Below are 16,497 nucleotides of genomic sequence, written 5' to 3'. Positions count from 1 at the left end.
ACACACACAGAAGAGGGCATCAGATCCCATTACAGATGGCTGTGAGCTACCATGTGGTTGCTGGGAATTGAACTCAGGACTTCTGTAAGAGTAGTCAGTTCTCTTAACCACTGAGCCATCCCTCCAGCCCCCAAGATTTTACTTTTTTGAAGATTAGAAGTTGCAGACTTACAGAGCTGTGTATAAATAATGTCCTGTTGTTTCAGATGAAAGGATTCTTTTTCTGTAGTATTTGGAAGTTGGACACACGGGTCAGTATTGTTCTTGTTAAGAGTAAGTTAAGGGTGTTGAACACAGCTGTTTTGTTAGGCTGTAAAGTGGTTTTACTTATAAAGGGATTATCCAGAGTAGTCATCTTGATGACACAGTACTTGAAGATTTGAGAAACTACCATAAACATAACTCCTTTTTCCTTTCAATATTAGAATACTGGGACTTAATGAATTCATCTGAGAAGTATGATAAGATACCAGAGATTTGGGAAGGCCACAATGTTGCTGATTATATCGATCCTGCTATCATGAAGGTCTGCAATGCTTTTTAAATTACTTGCCCCACTTTGATGAGACTAGAAGAATTTCACCAACTTTTACTCCTTCCTTGTTCTCCTTTTGTTCTATGCCCTCAGACATCTTTTTCACCCTGTTTTTGCTCTCTTGGAGACATCACTTCTCAAATCAAAGGACATTAATTATTCTTTTTCTGTGTGGTCCTGGTGGCGCCCAGCCTTCCCCACCGAGCTGCAGTGGCCCCATCATTTTGCTTGTGTTGATGTCCAGTGTGGAGATCCATCCTGTCCCTGGTTCCATCCTCTCTCTGGAACATCTTCTGAGTCTTCTCAGACAACCTCCTGTAGTCTTTTGCTAGTTTAGCAAGTGACAGCGAATTAACAAGAAAATTCAGTCCATGGGGTATGAGCTCTGATTTACAGATTTCTCTGTCTCACTGACCTTTTTATGTTTGGTTCCTTCTAATCTGGAAGGGGGGATTGACCTCAGTGCCTTTCTTAGACACATTCCCACAGAGAGCTGGCCCACCGCCGACCTCTCTCCTGCTGGGGCACCTATCCTTTGCATGCTTTTTCATAGCGCGTCAATGTTTACACGATTATCTTCCCATTTATCTATGTTTCTGTGTGTGTGCGTGTGCGTGTTTGTGTGCGTTGCTGGGGAGTGAACCCAGGATCTTGTGCTTGTGAGCTTTGTCACCTCGCTGCATCCCCAACCTCTGTGCATTTAAAGTTTCACTTTGTCACCAGTGCAGTTGTGCTTAGTATGGTATTTGAGAAGATGAATGGGGGTTTGTACAGATTATTTTGTGTATCTGCTGGGGACACTAGGGAATGAGGGAAGGGGTCCCTCATTATCTTTAAAGATGAAATGCAATTGGCAGAAAACAGTGCATACGTTGGTCATGCTGTCTCTTTGGCCTTCATAAATCCTCTTTCCCATGAGATTAACTGTACACGTGGGCCCCGGTTGTGACGAGACCACACAGCATTCTCATACCTTCAGGAATTTGAGGAAACATGATTCCTGTAAATATGTCGCTGCACTTACTTCCCTGCAGGGTTTCCTTCTTAACTTCATGATTCTTTTTAAAGAAATTAGAAGAGTTGGAAAAGGAAGAAGAGCTCAGAACAGCTGCTGGGGAGTATGACAGTGAGTCTGAGAGTGAAGACGAGGAAATGGTGGAAATCCACAGCTGGCAAAACAAATTAGAGAGAAGAAGTTGAAAATTCTACAGTCCAAAGAAAAGAACACACAGGGACCCCGGATGCCCCGGACTGCTAAGAAGGTTAGTCTGGAGCACCGCAGAGCCAAGTCCAGGCTTGCATGCTGGATCCTGTGTAATCTGCCATGAGAGCCAGACTTCACTGCCTGGGATGTCAGGTGCGGCACACCCGGGCGTTCGCAGGGTCTTTGCTCTGGGCTGCAACTTCTCTCCATGCATTGCAGCTCCAGGTGCATCCCTGCTGCAGACTGAGTCATTGCTGCCGTGATGTGAGTTAAACCGAAACCTGATGATGGCCAAGGATGTTAGGTAGTTGTTAAAGAGGGTCTCAGGTAGTCCGGGCTAGCCTTGAGCCTGTAGCCAAGGAGTTCCTTCCCGACTCCTGCTCCATAGGTGCCAGGAGTACAGCCGTGTGCCAGTGTGCATTTTTGTTACCTAAGTTTTCTATTGATTGAGACTCCTAAATCCACAAGGCAGCTCGCCAGCCCCTGATGCTGCTGAGCATAGGAGCATCGCTCTCCAGGTGTGAATGGACCCTGAGCACCACTTGGCTTTGTGTCGGGATGTCATTGTCTTTACTTTTGTTCTTGTTGGAACTACCTCTGTGTCCATAGCCTTCCTGAAAGCTGAGGTCAGGGAGTGAGTGGCAGGTTCCCAAAAGGGACAGATACTGGGCAGTTAAAGTATAATGGAGGTGGGGGTTGGAGGTGGGGGGTTGGCGTTGTAGATTCCACAATGGACGCTCCTGGTTTGAAAATACTGTTTTCATGTGCTTGGGCGGCCACTAATATTCACAGACGTGTTGTTTCTCCTGGTGCTTAGTTGTCTGTGAGAAGACACTCTGGTTCACGAGTCTGTCTTCCCTCAGCTGTAGTGCCTTCTCTAGTCCATGCAGCAATTCTCTCACCCCGAGAACATAGCAGTCTTGCCATGGCTTCTGTGTAGCAAGTGCACTGTTTGTTTTTGTGGGGTGTAATTGAACTGTCCAGAAACTGAAGTTATCCCAACTGGCAACAAGCATTTACAGTAGGTAATAGTCACTGTACAGCTATACTCTGAAGACCCGGAGCAGGAACAAACTCAGTCTCTCCTGCTGTATGCTGACACGTGGATCCTTTATTTGACTCCGGCTGGGTGAGAGAAATCTCCCCCATCAAGCCATCAATCAGCCCTGCACTGACTCTGTTGGGTATCCCTCAGTTAATTCACATCTCACACTGTCTCCCTGCCTGAAGGGGGCATCAAGACCGTAAGGCTGAGAGTTTCCTTGCACCAGGCTAGCCCCACTTGCAGGTTATGGGGCAGGGCCTCTAGAGCTCAACTCTCTAATTACAGAGTGTGGTTCCCCTGATCCTGTCTTTGAGTTTGCATAATTTACTAGAGTACCTCACAATTGGGAAAACATTCCCTTTTGTTGATTACATTTGCCAGTTCATCGTAAAGTGTATTTTAAAATTTAAGAGATGAAGGCAGTGAAGTGCTGAATGAGGGCAATCTGAAGGGACCTTCAGTCCTGGGCCATGTGACCCCTCTTAGCACATGGCTGGGTGTTTCTCATTTTCCTGTATGCTAGGCATCTAGAGTCACTTCAAACTCTGTTCTTTTAGGTTTTTATTAAAGCTTTTTGTATAAACATACTTGGATCCTGGACTGTAAATGTGTGATGGGCAAGCTTCTAAACTAATGCTAACAGACTACGTCTGTCCGCCCAGCCTCTTTAGGCCTTTCTGTGCTACATACCTGTGCGCCTCTGAAACAGGGTCTTGAGTTTGCTGCCACAGGGTAATCAGACCTGGCCTGCTCCCGTACAGAAAGGCGGGGGAAGGGGAACGGACATTTTTAAGTTCTGTCGTCTGCCTTGGAGAGGACATTATATATAATATTACATGTAATGGTGCAAGACTGTAGCATGTCCTTCCATAGAGACATAGTTGGTGCAGCTTTCTATTTCTTAGGAAGAAAATGGAGCATGTGTAAAGGGGGCAGAAGATGAGAGAAACCGAGAGACGGACTGACTGACTGACTCTTGTGTATGGCCTGAAGTCCATAGTTAAAAAGACTCAACTTTACCCCAGGTAGCCTCTGGAACCAGGGACTAAAGGCCAGATGCTCTAGTCTTTTCTGTTCCAGTCCTGAGGAAAGGATGAGGGCTGCGGGCTGGCATCCAGTAACCGAGAGCAGAGCACGTGTCTACCACTTCTCTGTCCAGCACAGCTTCACCTGTGTTTTTCTCTCTCTCTCTCTCTCTCTCTCTCTCTCTCTCTCTCTCTCTCTCTCTCTCTCTCTCTCTCCTTTTCTTTTAAAATTAAATTTCAACAGACATTTTACTTAAAACAAGTTATCTTCCCTCCCCTCCCCACCTTCTCAGGTTCAACGGGCAGATTTAGAGAATGAGATGCGTAGTCTTGGCGTGGACATGGATGATAAAGACAATGTAAGTCTGGAGGGGCAGTGTGGTTTCAGATGATCCGTGCTTTTGTTGTTTTGAGACGTTCATTGTCTTGCTGTGTCGCCCAGCCTGCCTTCAAACTCAGTCTTTCCCTGCCTCTAGTTCTCCAGTGCTGGTGGCAGGCATGTGCTGCCAAACCCTTCCCACAGTCAGTTTGCTTAACGATGCGGGTACCTTCTGAGAAATCTGTCACTAGGTGATCTGCTAATGTAAATGTCATGGCATGCACATGATATACATAATGTAGCTGGTGCATATGCCTACTGCCTCAGCTGTTTGGAGTGGGAGGTTAAAACCTCAGCATACATCATGTGAACTGTGGACCAAAGCCATTGCCATCACTGCTTGTGATTGATGTTATCCAGTAAAGAACATTAGTGCACAGGATGTGCAAGAGCTGCGGCCTAAGAGCACCATCTTACTCACCACCAGCATGGGTGCTGAGCTGGACATTCCTGAAGCCTTGTCAGGAGACACAGGAGAGCATAGCACTGCGTCTGACCCTTAACCCCTGGCTTCAGACCAGAGCCCGCGAGTAAGCTGCAGTAGGCCTTCCAGAGTCTTTCACTTGCGAGTGATATTGTCTTTAAGAGCTCGTCTGTTTTCTCTTCTTGTTGGACTAATTTCGATTGTTACCAAGAGCACTGTTTGTTTTCCAGGCCCACTATGCAGTCCAGGCCAGAAGATCTCGGAGTGTCACCAGGAAAAGAAAACGAGAAGAGTCTGTTCCTCCCTCTTCCATAGCCCGCAGTCGCAGTCGGAGTTGCTCTAAAACGCCACGTGATGTTTCTGGTCTTCGGGATGTCAAGGTTTGTTTCGTTGATCTGGGACAAAAGAAAATAAGAACCTTCAGGGGTGTTTATAGAACCTCCAGCAAGCACCAGCCATTACTTGAGGAGGGTTGTGATTAAGAGATTAGCTGTTCATCCTATCTTCTACTTTGTAGCATCCTTTGGAGAGGAACTTGGACCAGAAGCAGTTGGATCCCCTGGATAGGTGTTCTGGCAAACCATTCTGAACCCCTTGACATGGCAGATAGACAGACATGGCCTCATAAAGTATGGATAGTCTAGGCTTAGGTCCCAACTGTTTGCAAAATACTAGGAAGAGGCCCCATTTCCAGTGAGGAAGTAGGCTGGGAAAACTTGGTTCATTTTCCTCATTAGGGGAATTGTTATCTCTTCAAGGTGGTAGCTTGTCACTATGGTATAATTTGTAATGTCTTTTTCAAAGGTGCAATAGTTGCTTAAAATCTCACTGAAATTTCTTTTTGAGAAAAAACTTTTTTTTTACTATTTTGAAAATTCAAATATAAGAGAAAACTTATGTAAACTAGCAGGTTCTCTAATAGAAGGCTGAAGTTTTCATTTCAGATGTCATTTCTATCTGGAAGTCTAGGAAGTGAGTGTTGAGTTGAGGTAGTGTTTTACTATGACTCCTAAGCGGCCTGAGAGTCCAGACTGCTCCATGTTCACCCGGGAGTAAGATTACACTATTGGTCTATGGGTTTCAATACTGGCATTGACATGAGTCAGAAGGTTCAGACCATGGAAGTCTGAACAGATGCTCTTGTAGTCTACTAACGGAAGAAAGGTCCAAGGCTTCCTCGCGTAGTCACTGAGCTCAGATACTCTTATAGTCTATAACTGTAGAAAGGTCCAAGGCTTCCTCACGTAGTCACTGAGCTCAGATGCTCTTGTAGTGTATGACTGTAGAAAGGCTCAAGGCTTCCTCATGTAGTCACTGAGCTCAGATGCTCTTATAGTGTATAACTGTAGAAAGGTTCAAGGCTTCCTCACGTAGTCATTGAGCTCCTGCAGATAGTGTGGTGGTCTGAGAACCCGGTGACTGAGACAACTGGGTCTTGATGGTTCCTTCTGACTTTGGTAAAATGGTTCCCAGGTAATTACAATGCAGGACAGAAATGTGGTTTTCATTGTTGTGTGTTCTCCTGTGTAGATGGTGAAGAAAGCCAAGACCATGATGAAGAAAGCCCAGAAGAAGATGAATCGCTTGGGGAAGAAGGGGGAAGCAGATAGGCATGTGTTTGATATGAAGCCCAAGCACCTACTCTCTGGGAAGAGGAAAGCTGGTAAAAAGGACAGGAGATAATGTCCTCTTCAGTCGGAGTAGTTTAACTAGACCCGTGATTATTTCTGAGTGTGTGATGGTGTGTTTTATAGAATTTGGGATCAACATCTGTTAACCAAAGAAACGATGGAAATGACTTTTAAATGCTTGTTGCTGTGCTGAAAACTGGTAAAGCCGAGTAAGCGTGTGGTGCCGTGGCCCTGTGCAGTCAGATGTTACCTGCAGAGCGCTCTGTACTGGATGACGCGCTTCTTTCACAGCCAAGGGACTCATTTTGCAGAAAAGATGTATTGGTGTAAGGAGGCTGCTTTGGTGGGGGAAAACTTTTGTAGTAGATCTTTTGACACCCAAAATACCTATTTTTGTTAAGAAAGTATTCCTGCTGGGAGGTCTTACATTTAGCGTGTATCAGAACTTAAACTACAGTCTTAAATTATTTTCTGCATCTGTAGTACAATGCATCATTGTAACTTCAAACATTTTATCCAAAGTAAACATCCAGCAAAAACATAGTTTTGATTATTTACATTTAGTTTGCTTTAATTGCAAGTCTCTTGATAGCCAAAAGGAAGGGGCAGGGAATAGGACTTTGCTTAGAGCAAAAATAGGTTTTTAAAGGGAATAAGTGCCTGGATATGTCTTCTTTCACTAACAACTGCTGGATTAAGATTGGTGTCCTAGAAAGTAAAGAAACATTGATGAGAGGGATCCCAGTGTGGCTGGAACTACACCACAGATCAGAAGACAGCCTTCCCACTGTCAGCGCTTCCTGTCAGTGTGACCGCTTCTGACCTGTATCGGAAACCAGTGATGTATACATGTATTATATTCTCTATCCTAAATCATATGGACTCTTTGAGACTTTTTTAAAAAATAGTTTTATTTGTCTTGGATATGTCATGTATTTGCATTTCAAATGTTATCCCCTTTCTCCCCTCTTCCATCCCCCTCCCCAGCTTCTATGAGGGTGCTCCCACTCCCACCCACCCACTCCAACCTCAACACCCGAGACTTCTTATATTGGCTTTAGTTGTCTGATGACATTTGATGTCTTGATCTATTTTTTTATGTGTAGATGATTAAAGTCTATAATCATTAGTATGACTAATACCTTGATTAAATCATAGAATTATTCATCTAACAGTAGAAGATCTAGACAAAGCTTTTTTTTTCCTTAATAGAACTTGTATTTACTTAAATTTCAGAGGCGTTAGTGAGAAAGGGTAGAGAGTGCTGTTCAAAACAAAACAATTAAGCAAATACAGGAGCAGAATGTTCGAGGTCTTGAGCTTCACTGTGTTAGGAATCTGTCCTCATTGCTGTTAGAAAGAACTGGCTGTGAATGCTGGTGTTTGGTAGGTAGGCACTGGGCTACCTCTCTGCCTACCATGCCCTTTAGCAGTGCTGGTTACTAATAGAAGAAGCTGGAATGTGGTGGGGATTCAGCCGCTCCTCCTCTGAGAGAGACACTAAATAGTCTTTAAATGTTAGAGGACTCATTCTGATTGTAAGCATATACTACAAAGACTACAAAGACTAAAGACAGCACTGCAGTACTGTCATAAAGACAGCCATGCAGATGGTTGGAACAGAGTAGAGTAATAGCAGAAATCATTATCCTAAACAATGGACCAGAACAAACAGTGGGCAAAGGACTGTTTCTCCAGCAGCCACTGTGGGAAATGTATGGTTAAAGTCAGGCTCTACCTTACACCACATTAGAACATACATGTTTAAAAGCCTAAGGAGGAGAAGGACCTGCAGAACTCCAAAGCTTTAAAGAAAAGGGTAAAACCATCAGAACAATTGACAATTTCTTGGCTATGGCACCAGAGTAAAGGAAAGGTGAAAGTACATAAGCAGGACGCCCTCGGGATTCTTGGTATCGGAGGAGACAGCCTGCGGGATGGGAGAGGAGATCTGCAAGTGGCAGGAGTATGAGTAATCCATGGTTTGTAAAGCTCAACAGAGACCAACTCAATATTGCAAGGGTCTTGAATATGTATTTCTCCAACCGAGATAGTCAGGTGTCCAGATAGCCACAGGCAGACATCTTCAGGGATGCTTTCACCTAAACACTGGGGAAATACGAATGAGCGCGAAACCACTGCTGCACACCCACCAAGCTGACCAGGTCAAACAACAGCCAAGAAGGGGGTAAGCATGGGAAACCCAGGTAGTTCTTCCCTTGTAGTACGTCCCTCAGGTGCTTGGTAGAGTGCTTTGCTAACATGAAACATTCCTGGATAGACAGTCAACACACAGGTGGAAACCTTACCATGCCTTGCTCCTTATCCTGCTTGCTGCTAAGGTGATCCCTCCTTGTTTGAGAAAAATAACTGACTGTATTTTCAAAAGCTATCTCACTCATTTTTAATTTTTTTCTAAAGATATCAGTCATCTTGTTTGTAACAATGATAGTTTAATTTCATGTTTATTCTGTTCCTGGGGTTCAATACATAAAACGAAAAATGTTTATAACCAGAAAATGTTCACTGGATCAAAGTTTTCCCTAGATCTGTCTGTGATAATATCAATAATACAGTGATCTGAAGTTAGGGTCTATTTCCAACAAGGTAAAAGTTACTGTTCACAGTGGGGAGGGCGTGATGCCTATTCTTGGTTGTCAACCTGACTATGGGGATTAACTAAAACCCCAAAATGGCGAGCACAACTGTGAGGGATTTTTGCTTAATTTGAAGCTTAGATTCTTCCTGGGCATTCCAGCAGGGAAAATCTACTGAGTCTAAATGTTGCAGCACGACAGGAGAGATGGGAGAAAAGACATCCTGGGGTTTCGGTGTTAGAATTTGTTCCCTCCAAGTCAGCCTGTTGAACTCTGAATTCATTATAGGAATAATGACTCCTACTCAAGGAAGAATTAGGCAACATCCACTGGATGTTTTTAATTTTCAAGACAGTTGCCCAAGCTTGGTGTAGTGGAAAATGCCTTTGATCCAGCACCTGGGAGGCAGAAGTAGAGGGATCTCTGAGTGGAATGCTAGCCTGGTCTACAGTGAGTTCTAAGATAGCCAGAGCTTATAGTGAGACCCTGTCTTTGAAAAAAGAAAAGAAACATACCCAGTACTATGGGGAACAGGGAGTTTTTTGATGACTGAATCTTCTAGCACAATTCTCATAGTAAAGATTATGTGTTTCCATCATTATTGGTAAGTATATTCACAATAACATTTGACCAGGCAAATTTATTCGTTGATTTATACTGACGAACATTAAGCTGCTTGCTTTTTGGCCGTTATTTAACATGTAGAAGACAGGCTTAATGTTTTGTACTGGGGGTCAGCAGTGGCCTAGGTAAAAATTCAACAGGAAGTACTTGATTAAGCTCATCAGCTCCACAAAGAGTCCTTGTGAAATCTGTGAACCCGGTGAAAACCAACAAAGCTCTTATGTAATCCTCACGCACCACATGCTGCCTACAGAGAGAACCCTGATCAGGTGAGCCTATGTAACACAAGGGATGGTGGTGACACCACAGGGAGGTTTTAGGAGAAAAGAGATATTTTTCCATAGATGATACAGAAATATTCTGAGCTGGAGAGAAAGAGGAAGCACTTAAATGAAATGAAGAGCTTGAATTTTATTTAGTGCAAGCAATTAGGAAAGTGCAAGCAAAAAGGAAATTAGAACTCAAGGTTCTGTCATACATGCCAGTTTTACCCATGGGTTATTAAAGAACTTTGTTTTTGAGACATTTTATAATTTTATGCACACGAGTTATTTGCCTTGATCTGTATGTATACCACATAGTTCATTCCAGGTACCCACAGAGGTCATAAGAGTGAACAGGAGCAAGTACTCTTAGCTGCTGTCATTTCCCACACCCAATCCCTGCTTCAACCATTACTTTTCTACACCCCTCAAAGTCCATATATCTTGTCAGGCTCCACAAATGGGGACACATCCTCTAAATAAGGCCACCAAGGCAACAGGAAGTCTTCTACCATGCTTCTGAACCATGGGGTGATCTTCTCTGCCCCACGGGCCTCCCTGTCCAGTAGCTCCTGAACATCCTCCTGGCTCATATAGCTGTAGCTTCTCACTTCCCTGGGATCTGGGTTCAGCGTAAGGTCCTTCCTCACCAACAGAAGATAGCCAATCTCATGGTCTCCCCAGACGGCATCTGACTGACACTTTTGGTATTTTCGGGTCATGAAGGTTATGTCCTTTATGGAAATCTGTTAAAGTTGTTACAGTATTAATAATAGAGAAAATGGGCATTAGATAGAAAACAGCTCATTTCTTTCCTCATTCCTTTCCAGAATGCCATACAAGCACTTAAGCTTCAAGCAGATGGTAGGCAAATCACAATGAAGAGAGCACCGAACTTGGGTTTCATTTCCTGGTCACTATGGCTTCCTTGTTCACTTACAGTGAAGACCATGTATACAGGACATAAGGCTAAACACAGTTATGTAGTGTAGGACATACAGTTACGGGAAAGATTTCTTTTAGAAAATGCAAATAAAAGCACTGGAGGGCTGGTGATGGTAGTACACGCCTTTAATCCCAGTACTAAGGCAAGGCAAGCAGATCATTGTGAGATCCAGGTTAGCCTAGTCTACAAAGCAAGAACCAGGACAGCCAGGCTTACCTACACACACACACACACACACACACACACACACACACACACACACACACGCACATACACACAAACCAGGACAGCCAGGCTCACCTACACACACACACACACACACACACACACACACACACACGCACATGCACACACACACAAACCAGGACAGCCAGGCTCACCTACACACACACACACACACACACACACACACACACACACACACACGCACACGCACATGCACACACACACAAACCAGGACAGCCAGGCTCACCTACACACACACACACACACACACACACACACACACACACACACACACACACACAGAAACACACACACATGCACCCTCTAAAAAAAGTTGGGCACTTCATAGGAATGCTGTTTCCTATGGGAGACAGAAGCCATGTTAGCCAGCAGCCACTCCCTCAGTGATCATTTGATGGATGAAACTTGACAACACTGGCATGTGACATTCTGTGTATTAAACAGATCCCTGAGCACATGAAAAAGTTCATTGAGCCCCATGCTGAGTGAGTGGGTACCTGGTCCTGGGGGATGCCCAGTTCAGCCTGCAGACGTCTCAGGGCCGCCCTCCTCACTCCCACGGCATCCTCCTCTTCCAGCTCCTCAGGCACATATAAAGGGTGACTAGAACAGGAATCTGTAAAATGTCCTGGGGCAACATACAGCATGCAGCTTTAGAGAGAACACTCTTTATTGAATAGGAGCAATTTCCTTCCTGGTCATAGTGTAGAGAGTGGGTTCACCTTGGACTTTTATCAGTATCAGCTCTTCTATATGCAAATAGTAGATTATAAAATCTCAAAACTTGATTCGAGTTGCAAAATGCTTATAATTTAATGTCCTTGTATCGAGTGCGAGTGGGACTGTCTTTCTGTCTCTCTGTCTCTCTGTCTCTCTTTCTCTCTCTCTCTCTCTCTCTCTCTCTCTCACACACACACACACACACACACACACACGGGGTTGTGAGGGAAGAGTGCTCAGATGTGTTCTCTCACTAGTCATTCCTGTGAGGTTCCCAAACCCTAAGTTAGACTCCAGTGCTCCCTGGGGTTGAGCTGGGTGGCTCACCAGGAAAAGTGTACTTGGCATCTGCTCTCTGCTGAACCAAGAGCTGGTTTTGTGTGTTGAAGAGGACCACACTGAAGCCTCGGTGTAGCAGACCTGCAAAGTGACCATGTGCGAGTTAGGGTCATGCTGGAGTCAGCATGGAGTCTGCATATCCATCTCTTTCTCAGTCTCATGCAACTCAGGATGATGGCACCAGGAGTGGCTGGTGATTCTTGCTGGGATAGAACCTATGCCAGTCGACTGCATTTGGTGACTCACACAGTAAGTCTGCAAGTGAGTACTGCAGTTTTCCTCCACTTGTAAACAAAACCTAGAGAGCCAAGAAGTAAAGTAAGCCTTGCAAGGCAGGCTGAGCCCCACTGTGTGAATCTAAAGCTATAACTTGAAAGTATGTCCTAGCTGCTTTGGTCACACTGTGCAGGCATATGGATGACCGAGTGGCACACAGACTCACTGCTTATGCCTGGAAGTTGGGACACATGACGCACCGAGAGGGCTCACAGTGGGGTGTCTCCCACCACCCCCTTTTCCTGAGACACATATAGACCTCACAGGCCTGCCTATGGAGAAGAGGCTGGCCTTGAACTCAGAGAGATAACTTGTCTCTGCTTCTCTACTGGGACTAAAGATGTACAGCGCCACCCCCAGCTTGTCTACAATTTCTGACTTTCCCAATCCCTTCGAGGCAGCAGTCACAGTCTGCATCACCCAGTGCACTGATGGAAGTGTTAGCCTTATCAAGTTAGCAGCAGCCGCAGCAGCACCCGCTGGACAGCTGCCTCCTGACCCTGCATGGCTCAGAGTGGTCCATGGCACCAGGCCTGCACATGGCACCCTCCTTTCCACTCACCCTTGTTGATGTTTTCCATCAGGTGGCAGTTCCTCTTGGTGTCGGCCCCAATGATCTGGTCCTGCTTGTCAATGACAATGAGGATCTCCTCCAGGCGTTTTATCTGGAGTTCATTCAGGTGGGTTTTGCTTGCCTGGAACATACCTGTGAACACCAACGGCCTCTTGTGTAAACAGAAAGCATAAGGGGAGAGAGGTGTGTGAGCCCCTCCAACGTCAGCGCCGGAAGCATGCGCAGATATGGAAGTGTAACGAGAAGGATGAGGCTTTAGTGATCAGACAGTGAGCTACACGGGCAACTGAGAGTGCTCATGGTCTGAATTTTATTTCTCCATGATGATTAAATCGCTGTGTAGAGAGAGCAGTGTCCTCAAATGAAGCTAACTGTGGGCAAGGGACACTCCTGCACGAATGCCACCAAATAACGTCTCTACTGTTAGCCATCATTGTCGCTCTCTGTGTCTTCCTTTAATTTGCGATTATTATTTTTTTTTGTATTTGATACTTGCCTGTTCACAAAAGAAGTCCAGGAGAATGTAGAACTGGAGAAATCAAAAGCACCAGGGTTGGGAATAGAGTTCAGTGATAGGGAACTTGTTTTATCTGAGCGAGGACCTGAGACCCAATGCGCAGTACTACAGAATAGATAAATAAATGTTCCCACAAGCCCATGCAGCCCACTCCCAATACAGGGTGATCATGCTAAGGAAGCCAGGAGACGAGTGCCTGGGTCAGAGAGATACACACCGCACTGACAGCACAGCTCTGAGATACCAACCGTTAGGCACAGACAGACTTAGGCTCTCACCTTCTCTGAAGTTTTGTTTGTGCCGCCTCTGAAACCCGGGAGTGAATGGACACAGGAGACCTCAGCTGCAGCTTCCTTTATACGTGGTAACACAGTAGTATCCTGTTGGAAGACCTTTTCAGATTTGGCTCTGTGACAAAACGGTCTCTGTCCTTATCCCTTCCCACTGGAGACTGACAGACGGTGTGCCTACCTCAGTGTATTAGCATAGATGAATAAGAATGACAGGTGTTGCAACTTTTTTCCTGGAATCCATGCATTAAGTATTCCACTGTAGTTTATCTGAGATCTTAGAGGCTCAAGTCACTGTAACATTATTCAAGAGTCTTGATTGCACTTAACCCCAAAAGCACATAAAGTAAAATAAAAAGGCCGAGGCGGCAGTTTGAATTAGGTAGTTGTACATGTCTAGAACACGGAAGTCCATAGCGATGTCAGAATGCTTTTCATCTCCAATACAGTAGTCAGGTCAGAGCAGAGCAAAATAAACTAAATTTAAAATGAAAAAGCAGGAGCGGGGCTGGAGAGACGGCTCAGTGGTTAAGAGCACAGTCTGCTCTTCTGAAGGACCCAGGTTCTATTCCCAGCACCCACAAGGCAGCTCACAACTGTCCATAACTCCAGTTCCAGGGGATCTGACAACTTCACACCAATGCACACAAAATTAAATAAATGAAGGCCCCAAATCTGAAGCATCAGTGCCTGGAGTAGAGACTATGTGTGGAGGCCACCTACCCAGCCGCATCCCGTCACACTCTCCCAAGGTACATGCATGCTAACGTCCCTCTCCCTGGCAGGCCATGCACACTCACTCAGGCATCTACTTCTGTCCGTGTAACCTTCTCCGACTCAAACTTGAGAAGATGCAGTGGAGTCTTAAGGAAAGTCTTAACATCCCTCCCTGTAGGTCTGAACTAGGCTGATCTCCTGCCCCAGCCCATCTCCTCTCTCTCCTCCACCCGCTGGATTCAGTTTTTATGCCAACAACTGGGATGTAGCAGCTGACTTAAGTTTCACCAAGTAGGTGTTTGAATGTCATTCCATGCTGTAAGTGGTCTGTCTTCTTTCTCTGGAAAACACATGGCTCTCTACTGTTTCAGAGTGAAAGAAGGAAAATTGCAGTTAACACTGGGACGGGCCTGTCTACAGAAAGAGCCACACTGTGTTAAAGATTCTTCAAGGCTTGACTTCTTTTTGCATTGCAGAAAAAATATTCAGTCCCTTCTAAGTTTTATTCATATAATGTCTTTGTAATCTCAGCTGAAATGCAAAAATTCAAACATATACACAATATGTTGAATAAATCAAATCTTTACTTTTATATATAAGTTACATATATGTATACATACATATATTAATTTTAAAAGTCACATTATTGTAATGAACACACAAATAAAAACCAACATTTTTCCATTCCCAACACCATGCATCTCAATGAACTCATGTAAAGTTAGTCTAGACGTTCCGATTAGATTGCTACTTAGCCAAATTATTGATTAAATAAAATACTTAGGCTGTGGTCACTTACATGGAGCCTCTGCACTGGCCCAAAGGAGTAAAGCTACTTACCCTGAAGGTCATACCAAGACTGATCACGTTTTCTATGTGTTTATCTTATTTTGTGAAAGTGTGTGTGTTTGTGTGTGTGTGTGTGTGTGTGTGTGTGTGTGTGTGTATTGGCACACACGCCCACACACACCATGTGCGTGCAGGAACAGGTAGATATCAGAAGATTCATCAGATCCCGTGGAGCTGGTGTTGCAAATGGTTTTGACCTATCATGTAGGTGCATGTTGGGAACTGAACTGAGATCCTCTGGAAGAGCAGTGAGCACTCTTAAGTGTCGAACCATCTCCCCCTGCCCCTAAAATGATCACATGTAAATATTAAAGTTGACAGTGGCTCCTAGCTCTGTTTGAGTCTAGTAACAAGAAATACATATTGAGTGTATGTATGTATGTATGCATGTAAAAAGTGTGAGGGGTTGTAGACCTTAAATTTATCTAGGGACTCCAGATTGCCTGACAATCATTTTGTTGGTTCTTCACATCCTTGCTTTTATTTTATACACACACACAATACACACACACACACACACACACACACACACACACACACACACACCCAAACCATCACTATTTCCTGAAGCTGGAACATATTATTTGTAGAAAAAGTCAAAATATTTTGTATGTTGTGCTGTCTAGCATGATGTCAACTTGACAAAGCTACAATCATTAGAGAAGAAGAAACTTCAGTTGCCAAACGCCACCATAGGACCTGTAGGGCATTGTTTAAATTGGTGATTGACAGGGAAAGTGCCCAGTCCATTGTTCATTGGTCCACTGCTGGGCTGGTCATCCTAGGTTGTATAAGAAAGCAGGCTGAGCAGGCCATGAGGAGAAGCCAGTAACAGCACCCATCCATGGTTTGTGCATCAGCTTCTGCCTCCGAGTTCCTGTCCTGACTTCCTTCAGTAGTGAACAGTAGTCAAAAGCATAAGAAAAATAAACCCTTTCCTCCCTGAGTTGCTTTGGTTATGGTGTTTCACTGCAGCAATAAAAACCCCAAGTAGGATCTGTGTATTGTTCCACTTCAAGCAGAGCTTGAGCTTGGGTTTAAATGACGTGTCCTGTGTGGTGCGGATACTTCAGTCATCTTTCCTATTCTAAGCTCAGCCCGGAACCAGCAGGAGTATTTGGAAGCTTGTTTGCAATGCAGAGTCTTAGTTGGAAGGAGAAGAAAGACTGACCATTTTTGGTGAAAACAACAACAACAGAACCCTTAGAAGGATTTGGGGCAGGGTTTTGTCAGTGTAGACTGAATGGGCAGGTGTGGCTGAGCTGAAAGAATCTGTCTGTCTGCTGTCACACATGG

General features: G+C 44.7%; 1 protein-coding gene and 1 pseudogene across 2 annotated transcripts in view; one reads left to right on the top strand and one right to left on the bottom strand.

Moving 5' to 3' along the window:
• The window catches only part of LOC148000247 (GTP-binding protein 4-like), a 31,296-nt pseudogene extending 23,924 nt beyond the window's left edge, over positions 1-7,372 (top strand). The window contains exons 8-12 of the transcript XR_015641988.1: positions 426-526; positions 1,604-1,797; positions 4,103-4,168; positions 4,843-4,992; positions 6,143-7,372. The product of XR_015641988.1 is annotated as a GTP-binding protein 4-like (transcript). The remainder of the gene's footprint in view (positions 1-425; positions 527-1,603; positions 1,798-4,102; positions 4,169-4,842; positions 4,993-6,142) is intronic.
• On the bottom strand, positions 7,152-14,766 carry LOC148000246 (isopentenyl-diphosphate delta-isomerase 2-like). Its single transcript, XM_087591739.1, has 5 exons — positions 13,624-14,766; positions 12,817-12,960; positions 11,967-12,059; positions 11,417-11,547; positions 7,152-10,473 (listed from the first exon to the last, which is right to left on the bottom strand). Exons 2-5 carry the CDS (start codon positions 12,956-12,958, stop codon positions 10,156-10,158), a joined length of 684 nt encoding a protein of 227 aa, XP_087447865.1. The 5' UTR covers positions 12,959-12,960; positions 13,624-14,766; the 3' UTR covers positions 7,152-10,155.
• Positions 14,767-16,497: the final 1,731 nt, after the last annotated feature.

This window comes from Rattus norvegicus, chromosome 17 (assembly GCF_021556685.1).
Source record: "Rattus norvegicus strain SHRSP/BbbUtx chromosome 17, alternate assembly SHRSP_T2T, whole genome shotgun sequence".
Lineage (NCBI taxonomy): Eukaryota > Metazoa > Chordata > Mammalia > Rodentia > Muridae > Rattus > Rattus norvegicus.
This window is presented reverse-complemented; position numbering and strand designations above follow the sequence as displayed.